Source organism: Chaetodon auriga, chromosome 16 (genome assembly GCF_051107435.1).
Source record: "Chaetodon auriga isolate fChaAug3 chromosome 16, fChaAug3.hap1, whole genome shotgun sequence".
Classification (NCBI taxonomy): Eukaryota; Metazoa; Chordata; class Actinopteri; order Chaetodontiformes; family Chaetodontidae; genus Chaetodon; species Chaetodon auriga.
The window spans coordinates 5,028,858-5,051,935 of record NC_135089.1 but is presented as its reverse complement, the minus strand read 5'-3'; the positions used below and the strand labels follow the sequence as shown (position 1 = coordinate 5,051,935).

Genomic DNA, 23,078 nt, shown 5'->3' with positions numbered 1-23,078 from the left:
TATGATCTTGAATGCTGTATTTTTACTTGTACTGGAACATTTTTGCATCTCACAAGTAAAGATCTACTGATTATACACAGCCATAACAACAGCAAAGGAACCCACGGAGAACTATTGATTTGACCCATCTTGAACTTATAAATCCAGAATGTTTGTATTATGGCAGAGGAGCACAGAATCTGGTATTGCAGTTCTGTTCCAGGCCTTCTGTAATGTCTGTAAACATGCTACTTCTTTTCTTTCTTTGAATTTAAATGCTACACTGTGTGATATGAAGTGGAGATTACGATTTCAATATTTTATTTATCTATTCATTCAATCGATTAACTGATCAATCTTTCAGTCATTTGAGGTACAGCCAGACTCTACCAACAGTAGGTGGCACTAGCGGGTCATTACATTGAATGCCAGAGAAGAAGAGCTCCGTCTTGTGTCCAATCAGAGGCTACGTTCGTACGTGTAGTGCGCAGGCGCGGTGGCGCAGATATTTCATGTGTTTTACGTCGTGTCCGGTGGAGGTCATAGACATCTGAACAAAACTGAGGTGAGTTATCGTATGTAGTGCGTTTCCTGACTCTGAAAATACTTAATTGTATAGCCAATCGTGTGCATAGCAATAATTTCACCGTAATCGGAAGGCATTTTTATTTGTTATCTGTAAATGACGTTATTCCCCAAGTGTTGAGTAAGGCGAACACGAGCGACTGCTATGCATGTCCATTAGGGAGAGACATCATGCGTAACGTTACAGTCACCTGGCGTGCCACTTAGACATGGCTGACGCAATCTTTATTTACATTTGAATGTATTTCTAGTTATGTATATGTTGTATTTTACATGTTGTAAACTCTAAACTGCAGTGTTCGGTTTAGTCTGCTCGGCTTGCCAGCTGTCTCAGCTAGCTGCTAAGCTAATGCTAACCCTTGAGCTAAGTTAGCTAACACCCACAGCCTTGCTATCTCTCAGGTCAAGGCTAACTCTTACTGGATGAAGGGGATTTAGGCTAGCTTTCCAAGGGCCTTCACAAACACTTAAAAGGTTTACATTGCCTGGGACTAATAGTGGTGTGTACTAATTGTATCAACCTCTTGTCTTGTTTTCACTGCCAATAGATCGCTGTCATGGCCAAGCTGTTTGAGTCTATTGGGAAGTTGGGACTGGCCCTCGCCATTGGTGGAGGTGTTGTGAACTCTGCGCTTTTCAATGGTGGGTGCTGGTCAGCTGGACACCTAACAGCACGAAGTGGTGATAATTTCAACCTAGTCTTTACCTCACAGACAAGTGATTCATACACTCTCTATGAGGGACATTACAATCCTGAAGTGTCAAATAAGACCACTAACTGACTCAGTGAGTGATTATTATGTTATTACAGCTGTTTTGAAGATGTAGAAGTCATCACATTTAACTGCAGTTTCCAAGGACAGGACTGTACATTTAAAATGCCATACAGTGTGTGAGGGAGCTGCCAGTGTACTGCAACATAATGCAACACATGTATGTTCACACAAGCAGAAGTAAATGAAGAAAATATTTCCACCACTGTGACAACAGATAGGCAGCATTTGGAAAAATTCTACAAAATACATTGTAAGTGTTTAAATACTTCAACAAGACAACACAAGTTTCTGGGGACACTGAAAACGGACTTTAATCATTCATTTGTGCTGTTTGCAATGGAACCAACTCTGTTGATTGTAGTTTTGACATTCTGATTGTGTGACTGATATTAAAAACCTGTATGCTTTATACACTAACCTCCTCCCTACAGTTGATGCAGGGCACCAGGCTGTGATATTTGACCGGTTCAGAGGAGTGCAAGATGCTGTTGTTGGTGAAGGGACCCACTTCCTCATTCCCTGGGTTCAGAAACCCATCATCTTTGATTGCCGCTCCCGTCCACGCAACGTGCCTGTCATCACAGGCAGCAAAGGTACATCAGTTATCTCCTGAACTGCTGTAATGCTGTCCTGACTTTTGTTCATACATGTTCTGTATCTCTTAAAACTCGGGTGGGTGTATGGGTTCTCTGAGGACACAACTAGCCTCTTGGAAATGTTATGTTTCTTTTATGAGGAGAAAAATAAGCTTGGCTAACATCCAAATGTAATAATACTATATATGTTAACATTTTGTCTACAAACTGTGCAAACATTACCTAAGAAACTATCACTGGTACGGTACACAGGAGGTTTTGAACTATCAAAACATGTTGTTTCACTTAAAGGCTAATGTGTTACATTTTAATCATTCCAACCTACAGATCTGCAGAATGTAAACATCACATTGCGTATCCTCTTCCGGCCGGTGACCAACCAGCTGCCGCGCATCTTCACCAGTATTGGTGAGGACTATGATGAGAGGGTGCTGCCATCCATCACCACTGAAGTTTTAAAGTCTGTAGTGGTGAGTATCAGCCAAGAAGAGTAATTACAAATAAACAGATGTAGGTTTTTGGTATGACTAAGCTGATAAGCTGTCTCTTTTTTTTGACAGGCTCGATTTGATGCTGGTGAGCTCATCACCCAGAGAGAGCTTGTGTCTCGGCAGGTTAGCGAGGACCTTACGGAAAGAGCAGCCACCTTCGGCCTCATCTTGGATGACGTTTCCCTGGTATGAAGCTGCTGGCAAATTTTGTAACAATGTCCACGTTATATTTTCACTTGGATTTTAACTTGGAGAAACAACTGTATTGTGCTCTTTCAGACACACTTGACCTTTGGCAAAGAATTCACAGAGGCCGTTGAGATGAAGCAGGTGGCTCAGCAGGAGGCTGAGAGGGCCCGCTTCATTGTAGAAAAGGTATAATTTGTAACACACAGGTCATCTTTATACTACTTATGCATGCAGAACATTTGGATGTAGTCTCTGTGGGGGGAAAAGGTTGACGTGAATTAAGTTAGCTCACAAAATCTTCTTTTTACCCTTTTTAGGCAGAGCAACAAAAGCAGGCCGCCATCATCTCAGCAGAGGGAGATTCCCAGGCTGCCTTGCTCATCGCCAACTCCCTGATGGAGGCTGGCGATGGTCTGGTAGAGCTACGTAAGCTGGAGGCAGCTGAAGACATCGCTTTCCAGCTCTCCCGTTCTCGCAACGTCACTTACCTGCCCTCAGGACAGGGCACGTTGCTCCAGCTGCCACAGTGATAACATCTCGCCTCATGTCTTCCTCGCTCTCGCTGTCACCAGCCATTACAAGGGTCATTGAAGGGGTGGTTGGAGGATCCAATACAGGACTCTCAACTTCACACATTCCTCCCACTCTTTCTCTAACCAACTCTGGACAGTGCTCTGCTGATAGCAGTGCGGTGGGAGACAAAGGGAGAGATCTGCGATAGATACATTTATGAAGTCCACCCGTGTGTGTGAGGAAGTGGAGGGTAACCTATATGTAGTACTTTTCAAAATAATTGACAATGCAGTAAATTCTCTAAAGATTTGTCTTTGCTCCATTGTGATTCAGAGCACTGCATGTGTGGAAAGCAGCAGAGTGATTTTAACATCAGGGGGAAATCACTTGTGATTCCTGTAAAAGATTTGATGATAAATTGTGAATGATAAATGCCATTACTCTGTCATTGTTAGGCTACAAAGTTTCATCCAATTGCTGAACTACGTCAAGTCAAATCTGTGATGAAAGGCTTGGCTCTGGATTCACTGATATAACTGACAAGAGATGATTTAATCATTTGGAATGTGCCTGTCAGATAGTCGAGGATGATCCTTCATTCTTTGCAGTTGTCGCTGTGTGCTTTGTTTGTGCGGAGAACTTGTAAGCCCAGTGTTTAAGAAATGGCTAAACAAAACAATAAAATTGTCTTTCTACCTCTGAGTGGTCAGGCTTGTTGCTTAAGGCCTCAGACGTGGGCGCACTGTTTTCTATTGAGTGTAAGCATAATAGTCACCACAGGGGGGTGCGTCATAATTGCTTTAAAAAAAAAATGCTGAAGAAGAGCAGTCAGCTGCACGGTTTATTTTTGTTTCCTTGACAAACGCTCTTTTATGATGGTTCAAAATGGATCAAGCGCTTTCTCTGTCACGGGTATCTTTGATGATAGAATGAAAGCGTTTAAGTGAATTATTGGGAAGAAATACCAATGCAACTTAGTGAAATGCATTGTTAAATTGTGAAATAATGTCAGTTTAATGAAACTGATTTCAGAAAGTCGAATGGTTTAGATTACGTTCATTGCATTTTAGATATGAATTATATATATTCCTCAATTTTAAAACCTTATCCTATGCATTGTCGCGGATGTTATACATTTTTTTCAGAAAATACATCATTTACAAATGGAATTTAGGCACTTTTCTGCCAGTCTCCACTGAAAGAAAATTGGGAAACACGCAAAATTATTTACTGGAGCTCCTTGTTTCCTGACCAAAACACAACACAACATCAACTTTATAAGAGTGGAGTGGTATCATCATTTCAAATGGTAAGAGTTATTGGTACAAATAGGATAAATTCATTACTCTTTTAGGATTTATCCTTCGAGAGGATTAAACGGTCCTCGGGGTCTCATTATTATTTCATCAATCAAGGATTTCAGCGGAGCGCGTGTGCGCGCGCTGTGCCCTGTCTGGTGTGGAGGGGAGACGAAAAGAATCCACCCTCCATCCAGACCCAGACACGCTGCCGGCCGCGCGCCTGCCCAGACAGCGGCCTGAATGCCTGGGATGAGCGCGGGACGGCGGAGGGACGCGCGAGAGCTTGGCCGGGCCACGTAGCGGGGCTGAAGACACCGGTGCGCAGGTATCTCCGCAGCCAACGCACATCAACATATAATCTCCCACATTTTTTGCACAAAGGGATCGGCGCCAATGCCTTTTCTAAATGCACATCCGCGAATGTAGAGGGGGAGCGAACGAGAGAAGTGCGCGTGCAACCCCGAATCTGTGCAACTCTGATTGCACGAACGCAAGAGGGAGGTCGCTCTCGACGGAGGTAAGCCAGCAAAGCGATAAGAAAATGTTGCTATATAACTTAATTTTCTGCACTTACGCGTATGACAAGCATGGCAGCTGCCGGGGAAAGCACACGCAGGTCGCCGGTAGCCGGTGGCCGGAGCTGCAGTGAGAAATGTCCGTGAGCTGAGCTAGCGCTGACTTTGTGACAGTGTCGAGTTGAGTGGGTTTGTCAGTACAGCAGTCGGGGTTTTGTTAGGAAAGCGGTGCTATTCATCCTGCGCGACAAGTAAGATACATTCATAACAAAGCATGACATCGCCTTTTCATCTCGCTTCATGTGGGTCCGATAGCTGTCACAGTTTCCCCTTCAAAGTGCAGTATCGAAATTAAGTGTAACGTTTATGCTAAATATCTGACGTTGGTGCTAGCTTAAAGCTAACTAGCCCCAATCTGGGCGGTTTTGGGTTAAAAAAAGTGAAAGTCCTCTATCTGTTGTTAGCTAATGCACGTCAGTTGGTACTAGCCTTCAGATGGAATAGCTTGTGGTGAATAATATGATTGTTCTTGAGGTTGAGTAACCTTAACTGCACTAAAATGTGTAATGGCTGCACCTTTAGCTAATGTAGCCAAGTTAGCTTGTCATGTGTATGTAGGTTAGTGCCTATGTAGTAATGCTAGCTTGCTAAGTAGCCTAAGTTGGCCAGGCCTTCACAGTGTTACTGCTGTTCGGTGTACAGTGTTGCCTTTTTGTTTTAACCCTTTCTTTACTTCGTACACACTGCAACGTTAACTCCAAGTTAAATATCTGAGAAGCTAGCTATGATCAAGATGTAGCTCTATATGGCACAAAGTACCTGCTGCACCATATCTCGTCATAATGTCACTTCCCATTAGTATATATAATATTAGTTTCTCACTTTGTAACCTCGTTTGCCAGAAATGGTAAGCCTGCTGGAGCCAGTCCTACCATTTGTATGTCTATAATGTTTCAGTATTTATTTTTTAGTTTATGCCAAGTCAGATTTTAATCAGAAGAGACTCGTTGAATGTTCCCATGTTATCTTTTCCTGTTTAGAACAGAGATATCACAGTAGTGCAGACCAGTCGACTGCTGTCAGGCTTCACAGCGTCTCCATCCGTGCAGTGATGAGAAGAGAAAAAAGAAACTTAGTATGGGAGAGCATGGGCTGAGATAATACTCTCCCACTTTTCTATGATACCTCAGATGATTTACACCCAACCAAAAACACAAGGTACGGCTCTATGACCCGATTATGAGCTTTAGGGCCAAATGCCTACAGAGGCATGGAGCACCCCCGCAGCGCACCACACAGTGAGCTGGTTAAGGTCTTATGAGTTTGGACCGAGTGAGGAATGTGAACCCTCACACAGGTCCTCTACAAGCTGTGAAAGGGAAAGCTCATTAAAGTCTAGACTTGAGAGAGAGAGCATGGATTTGAGACGCACTGCTGTATAATAAGAGGTAATGCATTTTGACTGCTTCAGAGGTCTCATCTTCTTTACTGTCACAAGCCAAGCCCTTGCGAACATTTGCATCATTTGATGTTGTTGTTTTAAGGGTTGTGTGCCTTTGCAGTAAAACTCCCATCCTGTGTCATTTAAATCTTAAGCCGCAGTAGCATCTATCCGGTATGTGATTGGCTTTGTGGCTTACCTTATATGAAATCAGTTTTGGTTTCTCATCATGCCTTTGTAGCATGATTGAGGAAGGCTGTAAATTGGTTATTGTCGAACAAACTTTGATTTCTGGGCAAGTTTCGCTGAGCATTAGCAATGCTTTGGATTACTTAAATGGGCTGTCAGAGAGACTTTCATGTATGCACTTTTCTCTCTTTTTGCATGAGGGTGCAAAGTTCATCTTTGAAAGCTGTCCAAACTGAAAAAGGCAGTCACAAACGATAATCATTCCAATAGGTTTGACCTTCCCATCTGACAAGGTGATTGTGTAGACTAATTACCAGTGATATTGAGAAGTCTGCGCTCCACTTGATTCCCACATCAAAGGACTGCATTATTTCACTGTGAGTGAAACTCTGAAATGACTCATCATTGATAATGATAAGCGGGTGGAAGGATTTTACTCAAGATGCGTTACATAACCACACTGTGTTTGTTTATTTGCACATGTGCATTTTTTGACAGTTTTCAGCATTGAATTTAGCATTTTTGATTAGTTTTAAATTGTGACTAGCAAATTAAATACATTCTTCAAGTTAGATGTATATTCTTTCAGCCCCATAAACAGTATAGTATACAGTAGTAGAAGCACTCATGTGCTGAAAAAAAAGCATGCAACCCACTGATTGCATATTAAGTCAAGTTCATGCAGCGGTTTCTCATGCACTTTATATTCCTCTGTCATCCAGACGCAGGATAATCTATTAGGCTTTGTGTCTAAGACTGCCATGTGAGTTGAGTTGCTCTGTCAGTGCAGAGCTTGCCCTCCCCCTGTGGTCTTAATGCTCTCAGAGCTGCTGTCCGATTCTCAGAAAGGATCAGAGTCAGCATGCACAGGAAGACAGGTGTGTCTGCGTGTGGATAGTCAAATTCTACTTAAACAGCTTTCGCTCGTGCTTGCAAAACTGGTAAAACATATTCATCTGTGTTTGACTTGAATAAAAACCTAGCAAACATCATTTTTCCATTTTTACCATTTACATCTGCCATCATGCCTTTTAGAACAGACCAATAAGATGAAGTGGTGGGCGCAACAGGGAAATCGGTTCATGGTTTACCAAGAGAGATTCTCACAATTGATTAAGAATCAATATGACCAGAACTTAAGTTCAGCCTGAGCACTGCGATTGAATGATCAGTGAGCGAAGTTTAAAATGATGCAGTGAAATCCTTGTAAATCTTGAGGAAAGTTGGTTTTATTACAGATGACAAATATTCCTCTGGAAAAAGTGAAAGAAAAAGCATGCTTTTAGCTAATTGTGATCAATAATTGCAATCACAGGTATCAAGAAAAACAGGCCCATCGTGCCTGCGTCGATCTGCACTCATTGCGTCACATATGATTCACCCCTCTTTGCACACTCTCTTGCTCCTTTTTCTGGCACTCTTGCGAACCCTTCATGTTAATCATGACTATAAATTAAAGACTAGAACAAAGTAGCCTTCATGTGTCGGGCGGAGGGGTTTCTGAATATGAAAGTCCCCCTTGGCCTCTTTATGTTTTCTTTGTAGAAGGTGGAGCGTCTTGTGTTCAAAGAAATAAAGCTTAAGACATTTGTGAAGACACAGAGGAGAGGATGTTTGCTGTCTCCAAGAAAGGAAATGTGTTTTTGTTTCTTGCTCTTGGAGGTTTTCTCGTGAGCAAACCGCCCTAGTGCACACTCATTATGGCGACTAGGGTGTAAGGTTGTTCGAGGTCAACCAACTGTCAGGAAGGGACGCCCCTGCATACATGTATGCAAGACAGAAGAACATATAAACCACATAAAAGCAAGGATAAAATAGATTGATTTGTTTTTGGTCTTTTTCACCTTTCAACCTGCAAAAACTTGATCTTACTGTAGGTTGTAAACTGCACAGTGCTTAGGCTTCAGTGAAAAGTTGAAATACAGTTTCCTGTGGTTATATTTGCTATACGAGCTCCTGAGCTGTGGTTACACTATACTCTCTAACAGTCAATGGGAGGTGTGTGCTTAAAAAACAATCTTTCATTTAATCAGGGCTTTGCCATCGAGTTTGGTGTGGGCTTGTGCATTTGCAAAGATCATGTTAACTGAATGTACCAGATGTTACGCTGGAAAGATCTGAAACACAGCTATGATGGAGTGAAGCTTTCAACTGGAGCAATTTATGATTTCAGATTCAAGATATAGATTGCTGCTGAGGTAAAGTGATGGCATCTATATTTGCATGTCTGTTGCAATACATATTGTGCTGTGCAAGCCTAACCCATCTGACTGAGTTTTATTGTATTTCTGTTGTAAATATGCACTTAAATTAACAAGATATATTATGGCGTGTCACTGCAGAAAGCAAACCGTCTCTCCATTGTGTTTTATAGTGAGGTGTTGTGTCAGTTGTGGCCTAGAAATATTTCGAATACTCAACTTCTGAAATTGAACTCGCATTCATTTGTGAAGGCTGTGGTTTCGACTCCTACACACAAGACCGAAACATTTGTGGGCAAATGTGCCGCTTACTGTTGAAAACTTGACAGTATGGCTGTAGTTTCGGTTCAGATGCTCTAGTGACACAAGACAGCGGAGCGCCCTTTCTAATCTCATCTGTGTTTCTCGCTGTTTCTTCTCTGTCTGACCTCACAGGTAATGCACTGTAAATGGCTCTTCAAGCAGCTCACAGAAATCCTTACAGCAGTTCCATCTCTGGCATTCAGCTCGTCTTTACCTGCTCTGCAGTTTGAAGACACTGGCACCCTGCAGGGCAGCAGCCTTCAGAGAAACTGAATCTGGCAGCTGCCTGCACCTCGCATAGTAACTCGAGAGGAATTTAGCTTCAAATGTTCAGCATCAAAGACACTGAGCCTTTGATTTTGCAGTCAGATTTTTAAGCGTATGGAACAAAACTTGGAAGAGGTTGTATGTCTTTCCAACTGCATTTCCTACCTTGGACAGCATGGATGCTCTTTTTGAATCGGGTTGACTATCAGTCACCTCATCCCCTCCTTCCTGTCTCTGCAGTAGAAGGAGGGTGGGGGAGTGGTGTGGCATCCCCTGCCCTTCCTTGTAGAGTAGGCTAGTCTTCCCAGAGCCATAGCAGTTACTCTTTTCCATTGCCTTGTGCTCCCACCAGCTCCATTCCCTTCCCCGCTTCATGAAATCCTGCAAGAGCCTCAAGGAAGAGGTTTCCGTCCCCAGCCTTGGCGGGATGTCACAGGAGGAAGGACGTAGGGCGCCGGTGTCCCAGTCTTATTTTCACTCTCCTAACCCAGATCTGGACCTGACAGGAAAGCTTTATAAGAGGGAGGTTGGTGGTAAGCCTTATTCTGTGTTAGTGGACAATAAAATGGCAGCCAAGACATCCATGGGCGATCAGAACATGGGTCAGGTGCCCACTCAACATGTGACTCCACAGCAACATCAGCAGTATTTCAGAGAGGGGGGAGCCGGGCAGGAAGTGGGGACGCAGGGGTCCCAGGCCGGCAACGACGGCACCTCTGATGACACTGAAGATGATGACGACGATGATGAAGAGGAAGAGGAGGAGGAGGACGGGGAGGAGGAGGGCTTCAAGCGTGAGCAGATCATTGTCGAGGTTAATCTGAACAACCAGACGCTTCACGTGTCCAAGGGGGACAACAAAACTGGAACCACAGCCGATGACTCTGAGAGAGCAGGCAGCGACGATGACGAAGACGATGAGGAGGAAGAGGAGGAGGAGGAGGAGGAAGAGGACAGCCCCGATGAAGAAGAGGAGGAAGACGACGAGGAAGATGAGATTGAGAGTCGAAGGACGAGGTCAAAGAGGGCCCGTCGGGCCGCCAGTAGCACAGCAGCTCCCAGCCAGCCGCAGAGGAAAAGCCTCCGAACGGCTCTGAGCGCCGCCACCGCTGGAATGACCACCAGGGGCCGGCGGAAGCACATGGAGCCCCCAAAGAGCAAGCGCAGGTCAGCCAGGTCAGCCCCATCGTCTGCCGGCTCCACGACGGCAGGAGGGAAATCAGAGGTGGAGGAGAAGGAGATGCTGGCGTGTGAAAAGTGCCCCCGAGTGTTTAACACGCGCTGGTACTTGGAGAAGCACATGAATGTCACACACCGGCGGATGCAGATTTGCGACAAGTGTGGCAAGAAGTTCGTCCTGGAGAGTGAGCTGGCCTTACACCAGCAGACTGACTGTGAGAAGAACATCCAGGTAAAGCACACCTCTGCACTCTCATGTCATATCTGTGTAACTGCTCTTGCAAATTTACATTTTATTCTGAATGTTTCATGTCCAGGGCTCACCGCATCGTTTGATAACATCTTTATATGCCTAGATAATTTTAGAAGCTGCACAGCACAATTTGCTTTGAGATTGAGGTTATGTTCTTTGATGAGTTAAGCTGGTGTTCAAGCATATAGCTGTTGTATCCTGTTCTACTTATTTCAGTTTGTGAAGTTAAAAATCCTACCTAATGATATTATTAATGTTCTTTGTTTCCAGCTGTGAATTATTGGCGACATATAAAACCTAAAACATAATGGTTTTAACTGATTGAAAGTGGTCTGGAGCGTTGCCTCCACAGACCGTCTCAAACTGTTAACATATTGAAAAAATATTTAAAGAATATATTGTCGTCTGCTGTCTTTGATGGCATCATATGTGGGTTTGGTGTGGTTTTACTTCTCTAAAACTCAATAAGGTGATTCAGCTTATTTATACCCAAGGGGCATGTGGCTGTTTTGAATAGCTTAATTTAGCCTCCTGTTTTGTTGAACTTGATTTGCATCTTTAGTCTGTGGAGAAAAGCGTTTTCACCTTTTGACAACTACTATTGACACACTGAGTGTTACATTAATACAGTGTCCTTCAAATGTATCATCAGCTTGGACATATTAATATTTTATTACTAACAGTGAATTACAGTGGCTGTGAGAAGGATTTTATACACTGATCAGTAGAAAAAGAAAATCAGATATATTTAAATGTAGTGCAAATGTAACTTAATGACCAATTTCATAAGCATTCACCCTCTTAAGCTCTGGGGCACCAAACCCATCACCGCATCACGGGTGTAGGCCGCCAACAGGCCTGTGGCAGCTCTGATGGAGCTCCAGGGTTTGTGGCTGAAATGGGAGATATTGTACACACAGCTGTTTCCCGGGTGCTTCACCTGCTTTATTAAAATCTTCATAGTAAGTTGAATGGAGTCCACACACCTGTATCTGGAAGTTCTGCTGACTGGTTAGTCAGTTTCCCGGTCAAAGCTTTCATGTCAGCTATGGATTCAGTCCAAAACAAATCATAAAAGAAGCAATCAAGGGTAGGATATAAAAATGAATGTCCCTCAGAGCACAGTGAGGTTACTTTTAAAAAGGATTAAAAAATTATGGCACAGTGTAAATCCTGTCTTGAATAGGCAGAAGTCAAAAACTAATCATCTGTGTGATAGAAGCAGTAGTCAGGCTACCATCAGGCCCGTGGCAGCTCTGACAGAGCTCCGGGTTTTGTGGCTGAGATGGGAGACAGTGAACACACACAGCTGTCTCGCTGCTGCTTCACCAGTTTTGTGGTAGCTGAAAAGAGAAAGACACAGTTGAAGAAAAAAAAAAGGAGAAAAAAAGCTCACATGATAACTTGGCTAACATTTGCCAGAAGGAATTTGGGAGACATAAAACAAAGCGGATGTCTCTTTGACACGTAGAGGCAAAAATTAAGCTTTCTGGCCATCATATTAAATGCTTTGGTTTGGTGTTTTATTTGTTGAGGCAGCGTGATGCTGTGGATAAGCCTGTCTGCTGAAGGCCCTGCAGTCTGCAAGACTGCTGTACAGCTGGCAAGTAAAGTGGCCAAGTTGGTCTAAACCAGAACACAACTTGTGCTGTTTTGCAAAGAAAACTTTGTTAAAACCAGTGCCCAAATGTGCAAAGCTGCTACTGATTGATCCACACAGACTTAAAAGCGTAGTTTAACTTCTGCTTGAAAGGATCTGAAGAATCGATTGTTTTGTACTTCATGCAAATGTACCTTGAAATTAAAGCCTGTCTCTGTTGATCAGGGTCCAAGCGGGTCCAAGTCTGTATGATTTAATCAGGAATGGCATCAACAAGTCAAATTAGCGTTGATGAAATTAATTCTTCTTTAATTGCATCTGAGCTGCTTTGTGCGTTGGCTGTCATCAGAAGATCTCCTGAGGGGATTCAGGAAGCGAGACCCATTGTGATTTCTCCCCAGCAGAGGGAGCTGCAGTATAATGAAACAAGTTCGGCAAAGAGAACCATTTTATGGCCCTCAGGTTTTGTTACTCAGGATATTCATCAGCAACAACAACCTTAAACATAATGCTTTTTTTTTCTGCTTGTGTGTGTCCTTTAGTGCGTCTCCTGCAATAAGTCTTTTAAGAAGCTGTGGTCGCTGCATGAGCACATTAAGATCGTGCACGGCTATGCAGAAAAGAAGTTCTCATGTGAGATCTGTGAGAAGAAGTTCTACACTATGGCTCACGTCCGTAAGCACATGGTTGGTAAGTGGGGGCCTTTTTTCCACAGTTCCTGTTGTGCTGCACCACTAATGTCCCACACTGGGGTTGTGAGCATCGTTCAGCTCTCAGTTCAATAAGATTTGCTCTCTTTTCTGCTTCTCTTTCCCTCAAACCCAGCTCACACTAAGGACATGCCATTTACCTGTGAGACATGTGGGAAGTCGTTTAAACGCAGCATGTCTTTAAAAGTTCACTCGCTCCAGCATTCTGGAGAGAAGCCCTTCCGGTGTGAGGTAAGATTCACCCGCTGTGTCCCCGTTCAGGCATCGCATCCGTCATACCGAAAAGTGCCGAATGTCATTTCTTTGAGCTTCTCAAATGAAGCTTTGAATTTCTGTCGTCATATTTTAAGACGTCATCACCCTAAAAGATAAAGTTAATAAAAAATCCCCATCGTTAAGTGATTCATCAGATTATTTTTTTAATTAAGTCAACTACATGTCGGCCTACATGCAGGCTAATGCAATAAAGGCTGAAAATAATAATGAAATAATATTTGTGCCCTTTGGCTTACAGCAGCTATATGCTAACAGTGAGTTTTTTATTTGTTTTTTAACTCAAAATCTCAACAGTCCAGTGCACACGTTCAGTGTAACTGAGGAATAGTATCATACTATGTGATCGTTAAGAATAAAGCTTTCTGGCTGGGTCTACGCCAAGTTGAGACAGTATCATAATGTATCTCACCTGATCATATTTTGGCTTTTTTGGTGACATTGATTGATTGATTGATTGAGAAGGCTGTTCAAAGTCAAGCTCAGGCTGCGTAGACAGAATATTGGTATTTGGCCCTGCAGCTGAAGAACAGGAATGCCGGGGAGCATGCAGGGTTAGGGTTGTTTGTCTGGTCTTCTGTCATTTTTTCCACTCTTACTCTTTGCTTTCACATGCTGCCGCTGCTGCTGTGTGTAGCCATGTGAAAAGTCAGTCACGTAACATAGAAGACATTAGAGCTCTCACCATGACGGTTCCCAACAAGACATCATGCATTTTCTAAGCTGCTGAAATTCCATAGTTGAACGAAGAGTTTTCCTGCAGGCGTCACGGTTTCATTTTCCTGGCTGCTTAAAACACCCTTGCACAAATATGTCAGAATCAATAAAATGTTGACATAGTGGGGTAAAGGGGTGTGTTTTATATTGTTTGTCAACACATGTTCCTCCAAAAATGTCATCGTCTTTCTGGCTTTTCCTTTGTGATGTGTTTGTTTTGAGCTGAATTCAGCCCCGAAAGAGTGACTGAAAGTTACACTCCAGATGAATTTGCCCTTGTGTTTCCCTCAAAAGCAGCCTCAAGGTAGTTTTCACTCATTAGTTCGAGCCGAGGGGCATCTGTGCCGTGTGGTTTGCGAGCAACTCAAAATAGTCAGTTATATCCAGTTGATGTCGGGGGGGGGGGGGGGCTGCGCAGAGAAGCTAAAGTGGGACCATGTCAAATATTAGCAAACCTCACGACCACAGCGTTCACCAACAAACTGGAACACAGGACGTGTGCAGAACTAAATGTTCAGTGTTTTGGGGCTTTAACTGACGGCTCTGATGGATGTGTGTGTGTCAGGATCTGCTTAGGTACAGTTGATTGTCATATTTTCCTGACTTGACAGATGGGGTGCTTCCCTCCCACCCGAGACCTTTTGACGTCCACCTACTTGGACGGCACACAGGGAACATGTGTCTCTGGGTGGAGCTGCTCTAATTAAATGTTTGAAGTCATCCTGCACTGTAACATATGATTATTCTTATTAAGGATGTATGTAACATATAGCACCATATGGAAACTGCTGGATTTTTTCCCCCCATAGATATTTATTTAACCAGGTGGAGCCATTGAGATTATAAATGTTTTATTGTAGGAAAATACACGACCAAGAAAGCCTCATAATGCAAACACAGTGTGGTTACATGCAGCCAAAAATGGTTTATTGTTGGCTTGCTGCAGCAACCTAATTTCATGTACATATAAATGAGAAACCTTCCTTCTTTATCAAGGATTAAGAGAAACCGGATTTCTCCTCCATGTGTATGATTATCCTGGGCTGGGCTCCCTCCATATACAGAATAATTAAATGCAATATTGGAATCTGACTGAAACTAAAACGCTCTCTTTTCTGCTAAACTGGACTTGTCCCAGCGACCTGGTTTCTCGTGTGCATGAAGAAAGTAAAAGCTTTCCGTGTGCAGACATTACATGACAGCAGCGCATCTGGAAAAAGATCACATAACTCGGAATTGTGTAACATCTAAGGCTCAAAGGGATCGTTTTTAAAGCTGCTAAACATTTAATTTTCAAACCATTTTCAACAAGTTGTACAGAAAGAGGAGCATGTGAATGATTGACAGGTTTCGTGTACATTGCCGCGTCCGTGCTCGTGTACTGACCTGGTGTGTGTATGTTATCTGATTGCCTCTGTTGTCTCTGCAGAACTGCGACGAGCGGTTCCAATACAAGTACCAGCTGCGCTCCCACATGAGCATTCACATCGGACACAAGCAGTTCATGTGCCAATGGTGCGGCAAAGACTTCAACATGAAACAGTATTTCGATGAGCACATGAAAACACACACAGGTGAGAAATGGGTCTGCAGTCGTGGCCCTGTTTGACCCCAGAAACTGCTCCTTGTTTTAAAGCATGTTTCCCTACGCTTTGCAGGAAACTAACCCATGCTGCGACTGCAAGACCTGCTAACAACTAGGTTTAAATTTAGTTCCCGGGCTGTTGTTCCTGCCCTCTGAGACGTTCCTGTTCCAGAGATTGTATGTTACAATGGCCCATGTCTGTCAGGGTGGGGCGTCAAGGTCAAACACAAGCCTCAGATGAGACACAACTTGTATACAGAATTGATTCAGAATACAAGTAAGCCCTGGCCATCACTCGTGAGGATGAAGCTAACTTTTCCATATGGGAAAAGAGCAGGATGACAGAGAAGGAGGGTGTAAGAAGAGTTTGAGGTCTCCACCGGCCAAAACAGAAAACTACGCAGACAGCGCTCAGCTGAGCTCTGCTGTGCCGGGGACAGACAGGCGTCTCGCCTCTCTGCCATCAGTCCTCTCCTCCACCTCTGCACATTTCCTCTCCGCCATCTGCAGTCACATAATATCACACAGTCGTGTAACAGTAGATTACAAAGCACAACACGATGACTCAGTGGTTATGGCGCTGCATGCAAAATGTTTCTTATTTTTTCAGTCTTTTATCAGTTTACTATTCTTGATCTTCTCAGTTCTTCGGTTACATGTGAAGAAGAATACAAAAAGTGTCCGAAGGCCATGCATTTTTTTTTAAAGCCGTTATCAGATGCTGTGTTTTTATCCTCCCTGTTCCAAGTCTAAATACAGATTCTTTAACATTCTGAAATATTTCGAGATGAAACTTCGCTAAATAACAATGTTCCAGAGCTCAGTCAGCCAGCCAGTCACCATATGCTCCCAAAAATAGGAAAGACATGGGATGCTTCCAAGATGAACATTATAGTGGTAGACTTCGCCCTGTTTTTGTAATGAGAGGGACGCTCCACATCAAAGAAGAGCCTTGCATATATTGCGGCTTATAATGACTACCCAGACACATGCTGTATTGCACCCCTCTGATTTTCTGTCCCTGCTGCATTGCTATTTCCAAGACCAAACTGAGCAGCGCAGCCTGCACGTCCTTCACTGTTTTTTTCCAGCCGTGCCTGTCGTGGGTGGACACACCGCTCTCTGTTGGCCCTCACAGTTCTATTTGTGATGTGTAATTACGCTACCCTCTCCTCTCCCTGCCGCTAGCAACCAATTTAGCATCCTGCAGGAGGAGACACACCCAGCCTTGCCCTGTAATAGGCAGCACACGTGTTAAACTCCCAAAGTTTGGTTCACTGCACGCAGATTTTTGACCGTTTCTTGTGAGTGTAATGTAACAGTTATAGAAGACAAGCACATTAGCTGCCACCTTTTGATATTCAGTCGGTTTGGAGGAGCTTCACACATAATATGCCAGAGTAAGGCATTTTACAGAGCCCTTCAGCAGCCTGTTCGATGGCTGTGTGGGTGGTAGCAGGCACATTCAGTGGCTCCATGGAGGGAGGTTAATGAGAGCGGCATTCCGACGGAGCTGCTGTTGTTCACTTTCACATCTCGTCTCCTCAAAGTGTGAATTGTAATAGCTTCCTGTGGAGTGGGTGGGTTGACAGCAAAGACCCTCAATTCAAGATGGCAACGTATTAGCATTTTTAAAAGAGAGCTGTTGTCGAGGAATGATGAAAGGAAAAAAAAAACTTTGTCCTTTTGGAGAGCTTTAATCAATTGATTATTTTAGGTTTTGTCACCATCACATTTGAGAACAAAGATTTCGACTGATGAAACATATTTTCCCTGAGAAGCCGTAATCTTTTTGTTAAGTAATAAAGGCTCTTTCCTCCCTGAATCTGTGCAGGAGAGAAGCCTTTCATCTGTGAGATCTGTGGGAAGAGCTTCACCAGCCGGCCCAACATGAAGCGCCACCGCCGCACCCACACCGGGGAGAAGCCCTACCCCTGCGAGGTGTGCGGCCAGCGCTTCAGATTCTCCAACATGCTCAAAGCACACAAAGAGAAGTGTTTCCGGGTCACCAGCCCAGTGGTTCTGCAGACCAGCGGCCCGCCTGTGCCTGTCCGAATCTTTGCCAACACCTTCTCCTCTTCCTCCACGTCGGGTCCCGGCCCCTCAGCCGCCACCCCGGCCACCACTTCAGCACCTCTGGGCCTCAGCCCGACGGGAGGGCCCATGCCTCCGCGAGGCCCCGTGGGACACACGTTCTCCCACGTGCAGCTCCACTCGACCCCCTCTCACCATCATCCCCACCCTCAGACAACCCAGCAGCACCTCTCAAACGCACCCCAGCACGCCCCACCTCACCCCCATCACCACCTGGCCGTGCCCCCGGTCTCCCACTTGCCCCCGCCCCCGGCCCTTTTCAAGAGTGAGCCCTTAAACCACTGTGGGCATGAAGACAGCAGCTACCTGCACCACATGGCTCCCCCTGACAAGGGCCCCGGAGCCCCACAGCACCACTGAACTGTGCTCCAGCTCTGCAGGCCCACACCGAACCGCGCCTTGTTCCTCCTCTTCTCATAGTCCTGCCTCAGTCTCTCAGTTGCCAGGCCCCTGATATAAGGGTGCTCTGCTCCTCTCAAACAGATTGAAATAAGTCAAGCTAAGCGTGCACACCTGTGTATGTGATTTAGACTGATACACCCTCAGTACACATGCTGTTTAAATACCCCCATTCCAAGAACGTTGAGACGCTGTTTAAACACAAATGAAACAGAATGTGGTAACTTTTTCTGACATGTTCTCAACTGAAAACAGTACAAAGACGATATGTTTAATGTCTGACCTCATCAGCTTCACTGGTTTTTGCAAATATCTGTTTATTCTGAATCTGATGCAGCGACACGTTTCAAACACGTTGGGACAGGAGCAACAAAAGACCGGAAACGTGTGGAACGGTCCAAAAACACCTGTTTGGAACATTCCACAGGTAAACAGGTTCATTGGTAACAGGTGAAACGGCTGATCACGTTCTGTTTTTATGTTTTGCGTTTTACACAGCGTCCCAGCTCTTTTGGAATCGGGGTTGTGAGACCGACTTAAATCCCCTGGTCAGAAAGATTTTACAACCTCTAGAACTTTTTTCTCGGACATTTTCTTAGGAAATCCACGTGAAAATGATCTCTGTGTGAGTTCTCTATCTGTACATTGATGGGTGTAAAGTATCTCCTTTTCATCGAAAGCTGCTGATGGAAGTCAACATATGTATTACCTGGGCTTCACGGCTTCTCAAAGATCAGTGTCATTGTATTTTCCTCTTTATGTCCAGTCGACTTACGGTTGCACATCGGTCAGGACTTTTGCTTTCTGCGCGGGTCCTCCCCATAGCAATACTCAGCCTGTCCTCCTTGTTGTACTGCAGAGCCTTGGCCCCCACGGAAATGTTAAATGAATGTTGTAACTGGTTCTAACTGAGCCTGTCTTTGTCCTAAGGCTGAGGCGTTCTGTCAGGAGGGCAACAGCAGTAGTGAAAGACGCAGTGCCATAGGTTACAGAAAGAAGGCGGGGAGGAATTTTTGTAAAGGACATTTGGAGAAAAAAAAAAAAAAAAGGTTTTGTAAATGGTTAGGTGAATCTAAACATGGTCTAGATTCACATCATGGTTAAATGGTGCTTTCCATTCCAGTACATAAAATATTTCTTAATTTAGATTTTTCCATTTGATTTTCAGACGTGTAATATTGCAGAATAACGATGTATTGTGTCATATAGAACATGCCAGCCTGGCTTTTCTACAATGGATTTGAGGTTTGACGAGATATTTTGTGATGAAGAAACTCAAGTTATGCAGGACATGCCATGGGCACACACACACACACACACACACACACACCCTCACACTGACTCAAGCACACACACACACACACACAAAAGACCATACGGACACTGATGTACTTACTGTGATCAGTGCAACCTCAGCTTTCAATACTGTTGGTCAACAGATGCTTTTAGATAACAGACGACTGTCAAATACTGCCACTGTGAGGGGCCACACACACGGCCCCATCAGGATTTACCCCACCTTCCTTCGCTGCTGTCGAAATGATACGGGTCACCATGTTAAAGGTCATTTGACACACACACACACGCGTGCGCGCACACACAGTATACACACCTGGGACCTTTTTCATCACAGTTCTTAACAGGCAATTATGCATATTCCTCTCAGCCTATATTCCACGGTTTTGGTGTGGGGCGTTGTTGTAATGTAAAGGTTTGTCTTTTGACTTTCGTCGTACTGACATACTTTGGTCCACACAGGCAAACGCGTGTCTAACCCTGTTGAATGTTGCCTACGCAGAATGATGGCTGATGAGTCATTTGTGTGTGTGTTTTTTTTTTTGTTTTTTTTTTTAAAATGTTCTCTGATAATTTGCTCAGTTTTAAGCTAATGAATGGTTCTGCAGTGTAGCTATACTGTTGTTAGCACATGATAGGAAACGTCAGGATAAAAGGCAGTGGTCGTACAACTTCTAATACTTGGAATTCTTGTATAAATAAGCATACGTGCGAGCGAGTCAGCGCGAGGAATTACATTTGTTAATGTAATAGCCGATGGTGTGAATGTTATTTGCATAAATGGTTGGAAGTGTTTGGCATGGATTTGAATTGCCTGGTTGTTAGCCCTTCACCTAGGCTGGCGGCTATCAGATGTGCGCTTAGGAGCAACATTGAGCTGTGTGTGAGTGTGTGTGAGAGAGAGAGAGAGTGTGTGTGTGTGTGCATGCATTAGTCTCTACCAGTCTGTCTGTCTGGTTGTCCCCAGTGCTCTTGTACCAAAAGCTGCTTTTACAGTGTGCCCCAATATGTGTATTTGGGGATACCTGAGATGGACGATAGCAGTAAATTTACCGTGATCCTCTTTCTACCGCTCAAGCAGAATTTAGTCTGACGTGGTTAAGCTCTGTAGTTTAGGATGCCCTTTTTTTTTTTTTTTTTTTTTTTTAATTTGAGACCTGCAATTATCCTGCCATTTCTGTGGGTCTTAATGCCGGCTGCATTATTTGCTTATCATCCTGCCCCCCCATCGGGTTCACTGCTGTGCTTCAGCATTTTGCAGTATGGATCTTTGTCTTGTTTTTTTTTTTTTTTTTTTTTTTTTTTTTTAAAAAGCCTTTTCATTTGTGTGTATTCTCTGCACTTTACTGCTGCGTGGGTGAGGCGCAGGGAAGGGAGGGACTGACAATGCATTGTGGAACAGAGTGCAGTTATGGCTGCATGGGAAAGGGTGGAGGTGATTACTTTGAGTGGATGTTTTTAGGCAAGGAAAGGAGGAGAATCCCGGGTGGAGGCGGGTAGTGTGGAGGGGACCATAGCAAGCAAAGGACATTTCTTTTCGTATGTGCATACATTTAATTTCTTATTTTTTCAAAGAAATACACTTTTTCTCCGATATGTGCATCCCCTCAAAGTGAAAGCGATGCTCCTCCTGCTTTGGCGACTTTCCACTAGCCCCTCCGAGTTATGTCTGAGACACATTCTTCTGTTCTGTCTGCTCATGGAGCTTTTCTCTCCGTCACGTCCTGTTCCGTCTTTCAGTTTGCTGAATGATTCTCCTCCTCCTTTCTTTGTTATATAGAATGCACTTTCTACTAAAATTCTTGGCTAGTTAAGAAAAAATAACATTGTATGTTCTTTAAAGATGTTTTAAAAAAAATCAATATACTTTTTCCCCTTTGTATTTTTAACCACTTAATGTAGCATTGCGTATTTTATTATTGTATCTGGTACAAAATGTGCAGCTTTATAATGTCCTGGTTTGTCCTTTTTTTGTATGTTATCTGGAGATTGGGGAGAAGTGAAAAAGTTGGGCCTTTTTTGATAATGTACATTTAACTGACTGCTAACTTTGAGAAGTAAAAACAAGTAGCCATGATTATCACATATTTGTGTGCCTCTTTTTATCTTCAAGCGCTGTGAACTGGTTACCTCCACAAGGACAGGTGATTGCACGTGGAATGTAGAACAATAATATTTGTGCACGGCTTGCTCCTGATGGCAGGTCAGCGGGTTCACTTCAACTTTCACACTAAGCTTCGCTGAAAAGCTGAAATTCCAGCTGACTGTTGCAACTGCACAGACTCTATTAGCTTGAGTGCTGTTACTTTACCAGTTTAGGGTCACTGGGTTCTTGGCGAAGCGCCCGTGACCCAAACAGGCTGCACATGATGCTGCAAGTTCAGCCGCAGACTTCTTTGCTTTTCAAAGCATTTATTTGACAAAGGGAAGTTTTAGGTCCTCTTCTTCGTGACCGCTTCCTGTTCTTTCCATGTGGCCTGCTAGGTGCAAAAACATTTCTGTTTGAGTCTTCTTCAGCAGACTTGGTGTTTATTTTTGCAGATGACCTGAGAGAGCCGTGCAGTAGGCTCCATTGTATTCACTTGGCAGCGACTTTGACCGTCGGTGACCTCAGGCAGGGAGTCTCTGGTTAGGTAACGTACAGCCTCAGTTTTTCCATCTGTGTTTGTCATAACATGAGCAGTTGCATATGGACAAAGTGTCTAAATATCAGACCCAGGAGTAAAAGCAGGATTGTGTGAAGAATGTCCTCCCGTCCTGGATATCTGTTTCTCCAACTCAACCGGCTTAATTCATCCGTAAACAGAGTGCGCCTCCTCTGAGGGCACATTAAGACATTTGCTTTGCTAGAATGCCTCCTAAAATGCTCAAATGTGTGCCCTCTGTCACCATAGGTGGTTTTAAGTGGCGCACCAGTGAGTCACAGTCCTATATGGTAGCTGAGCAGGCCGGTGGGTAGAGAAAAGTGTGAGTGACTCACTGACGGTGAGTGGGCGGTCAGGTACCGAGGCTCACTTCACGAGCAGAGGAGATAATAACACGCCGTCTGTACATCTCCATTCCCATTTGGGTTTGAAAATAGTCAGCCACCCCAGCTGTTAGTCATTACGCCTTGTGGTGTAGAGGAGGGAGGCGTCTGTCAGCAGGCAGATAAGGAGAGGAGGGCTTCACGCCGTGTTTTTCAGGCGAGCGTTCGCTGCTCTGAAAGTTGCTGCGCCGTTCATTAATGGCTGCGTGTTTGCGAGCTTTTATCCACACCACTGTCTCTGGAGAGAAACAAGCCTCCCCCTCTCGTTAATAAATGGAAACACCACATTGTTTCACATTTCAAATGATTTGTTCCTTTTGATACCAGATTTGTGGCCTCTCAGATGTGCTGCAGCTTCATCCTGATGACCTGTGTTTCCCTTACAGAAGCCATCAAAGGTGGAGCACAGCTTCAGAGCAGAGTGTTTTCCCACTGTGCCGTCACACTGACCCAAATCCTTACATCCTGCATGAGGAGAGTGTTTTTAACCATCAGTTATGTTTGTCTGGATGGTGATAAGCCCTTAAAACTGCATACAAAACACATTTTTCACTGTATTCGACTGTTTGCAGCAGCAGGAAGTCTGCGTTAGGCCAGC

General features: G+C 44.1%; 2 protein-coding genes across 3 annotated transcripts; both read left to right on the top strand.

Moving 5' to 3' along the window:
- The first annotated feature begins 452 nt into the window (after positions 1 to 452).
- Positions 453 to 3,824, top strand: phb (prohibitin). Its single transcript, XM_076753582.1, has 7 exons — positions 453 to 544; positions 1,113 to 1,206; positions 1,772 to 1,933; positions 2,264 to 2,406; positions 2,497 to 2,613; positions 2,707 to 2,802; positions 2,934 to 3,824. The coding sequence occupies exons 2-7, from the start codon at positions 1,122 to 1,124 to the stop codon at positions 3,144 to 3,146; spliced, it is 816 nt and encodes a 271-aa protein (XP_076609697.1). The 5' UTR covers positions 453 to 544; positions 1,113 to 1,121; the 3' UTR covers positions 3,147 to 3,824.
- Positions 3,825 to 4,635: 811 nt separating this feature from the next.
- On the top strand, positions 4,636 to 19,093 carry znf652 (zinc finger protein 652). 2 transcript variants are annotated; one of them, XM_076752217.1, is made up of 6 exons: positions 4,636 to 4,755; positions 9,212 to 10,757; positions 12,921 to 13,068; positions 13,204 to 13,319; positions 15,508 to 15,652; positions 17,498 to 19,093. In XM_076752217.1, exons 2-6 carry the CDS (start codon positions 9,720 to 9,722, stop codon positions 18,115 to 18,117), a joined length of 2,067 nt encoding a protein of 688 aa, XP_076608332.1. In that variant the 5' UTR covers positions 4,636 to 4,755; positions 9,212 to 9,719; the 3' UTR covers positions 18,118 to 19,093. The 2 variants fall into 2 exon arrangements, with proteins under 2 accessions (XP_076608332.1, XP_076608331.1); XM_076752216.1 differs by having other exon boundaries at positions 4,657 to 4,947.
- The last annotated feature ends 3,985 nt before the right edge of the window (positions 19,094 to 23,078 follow it).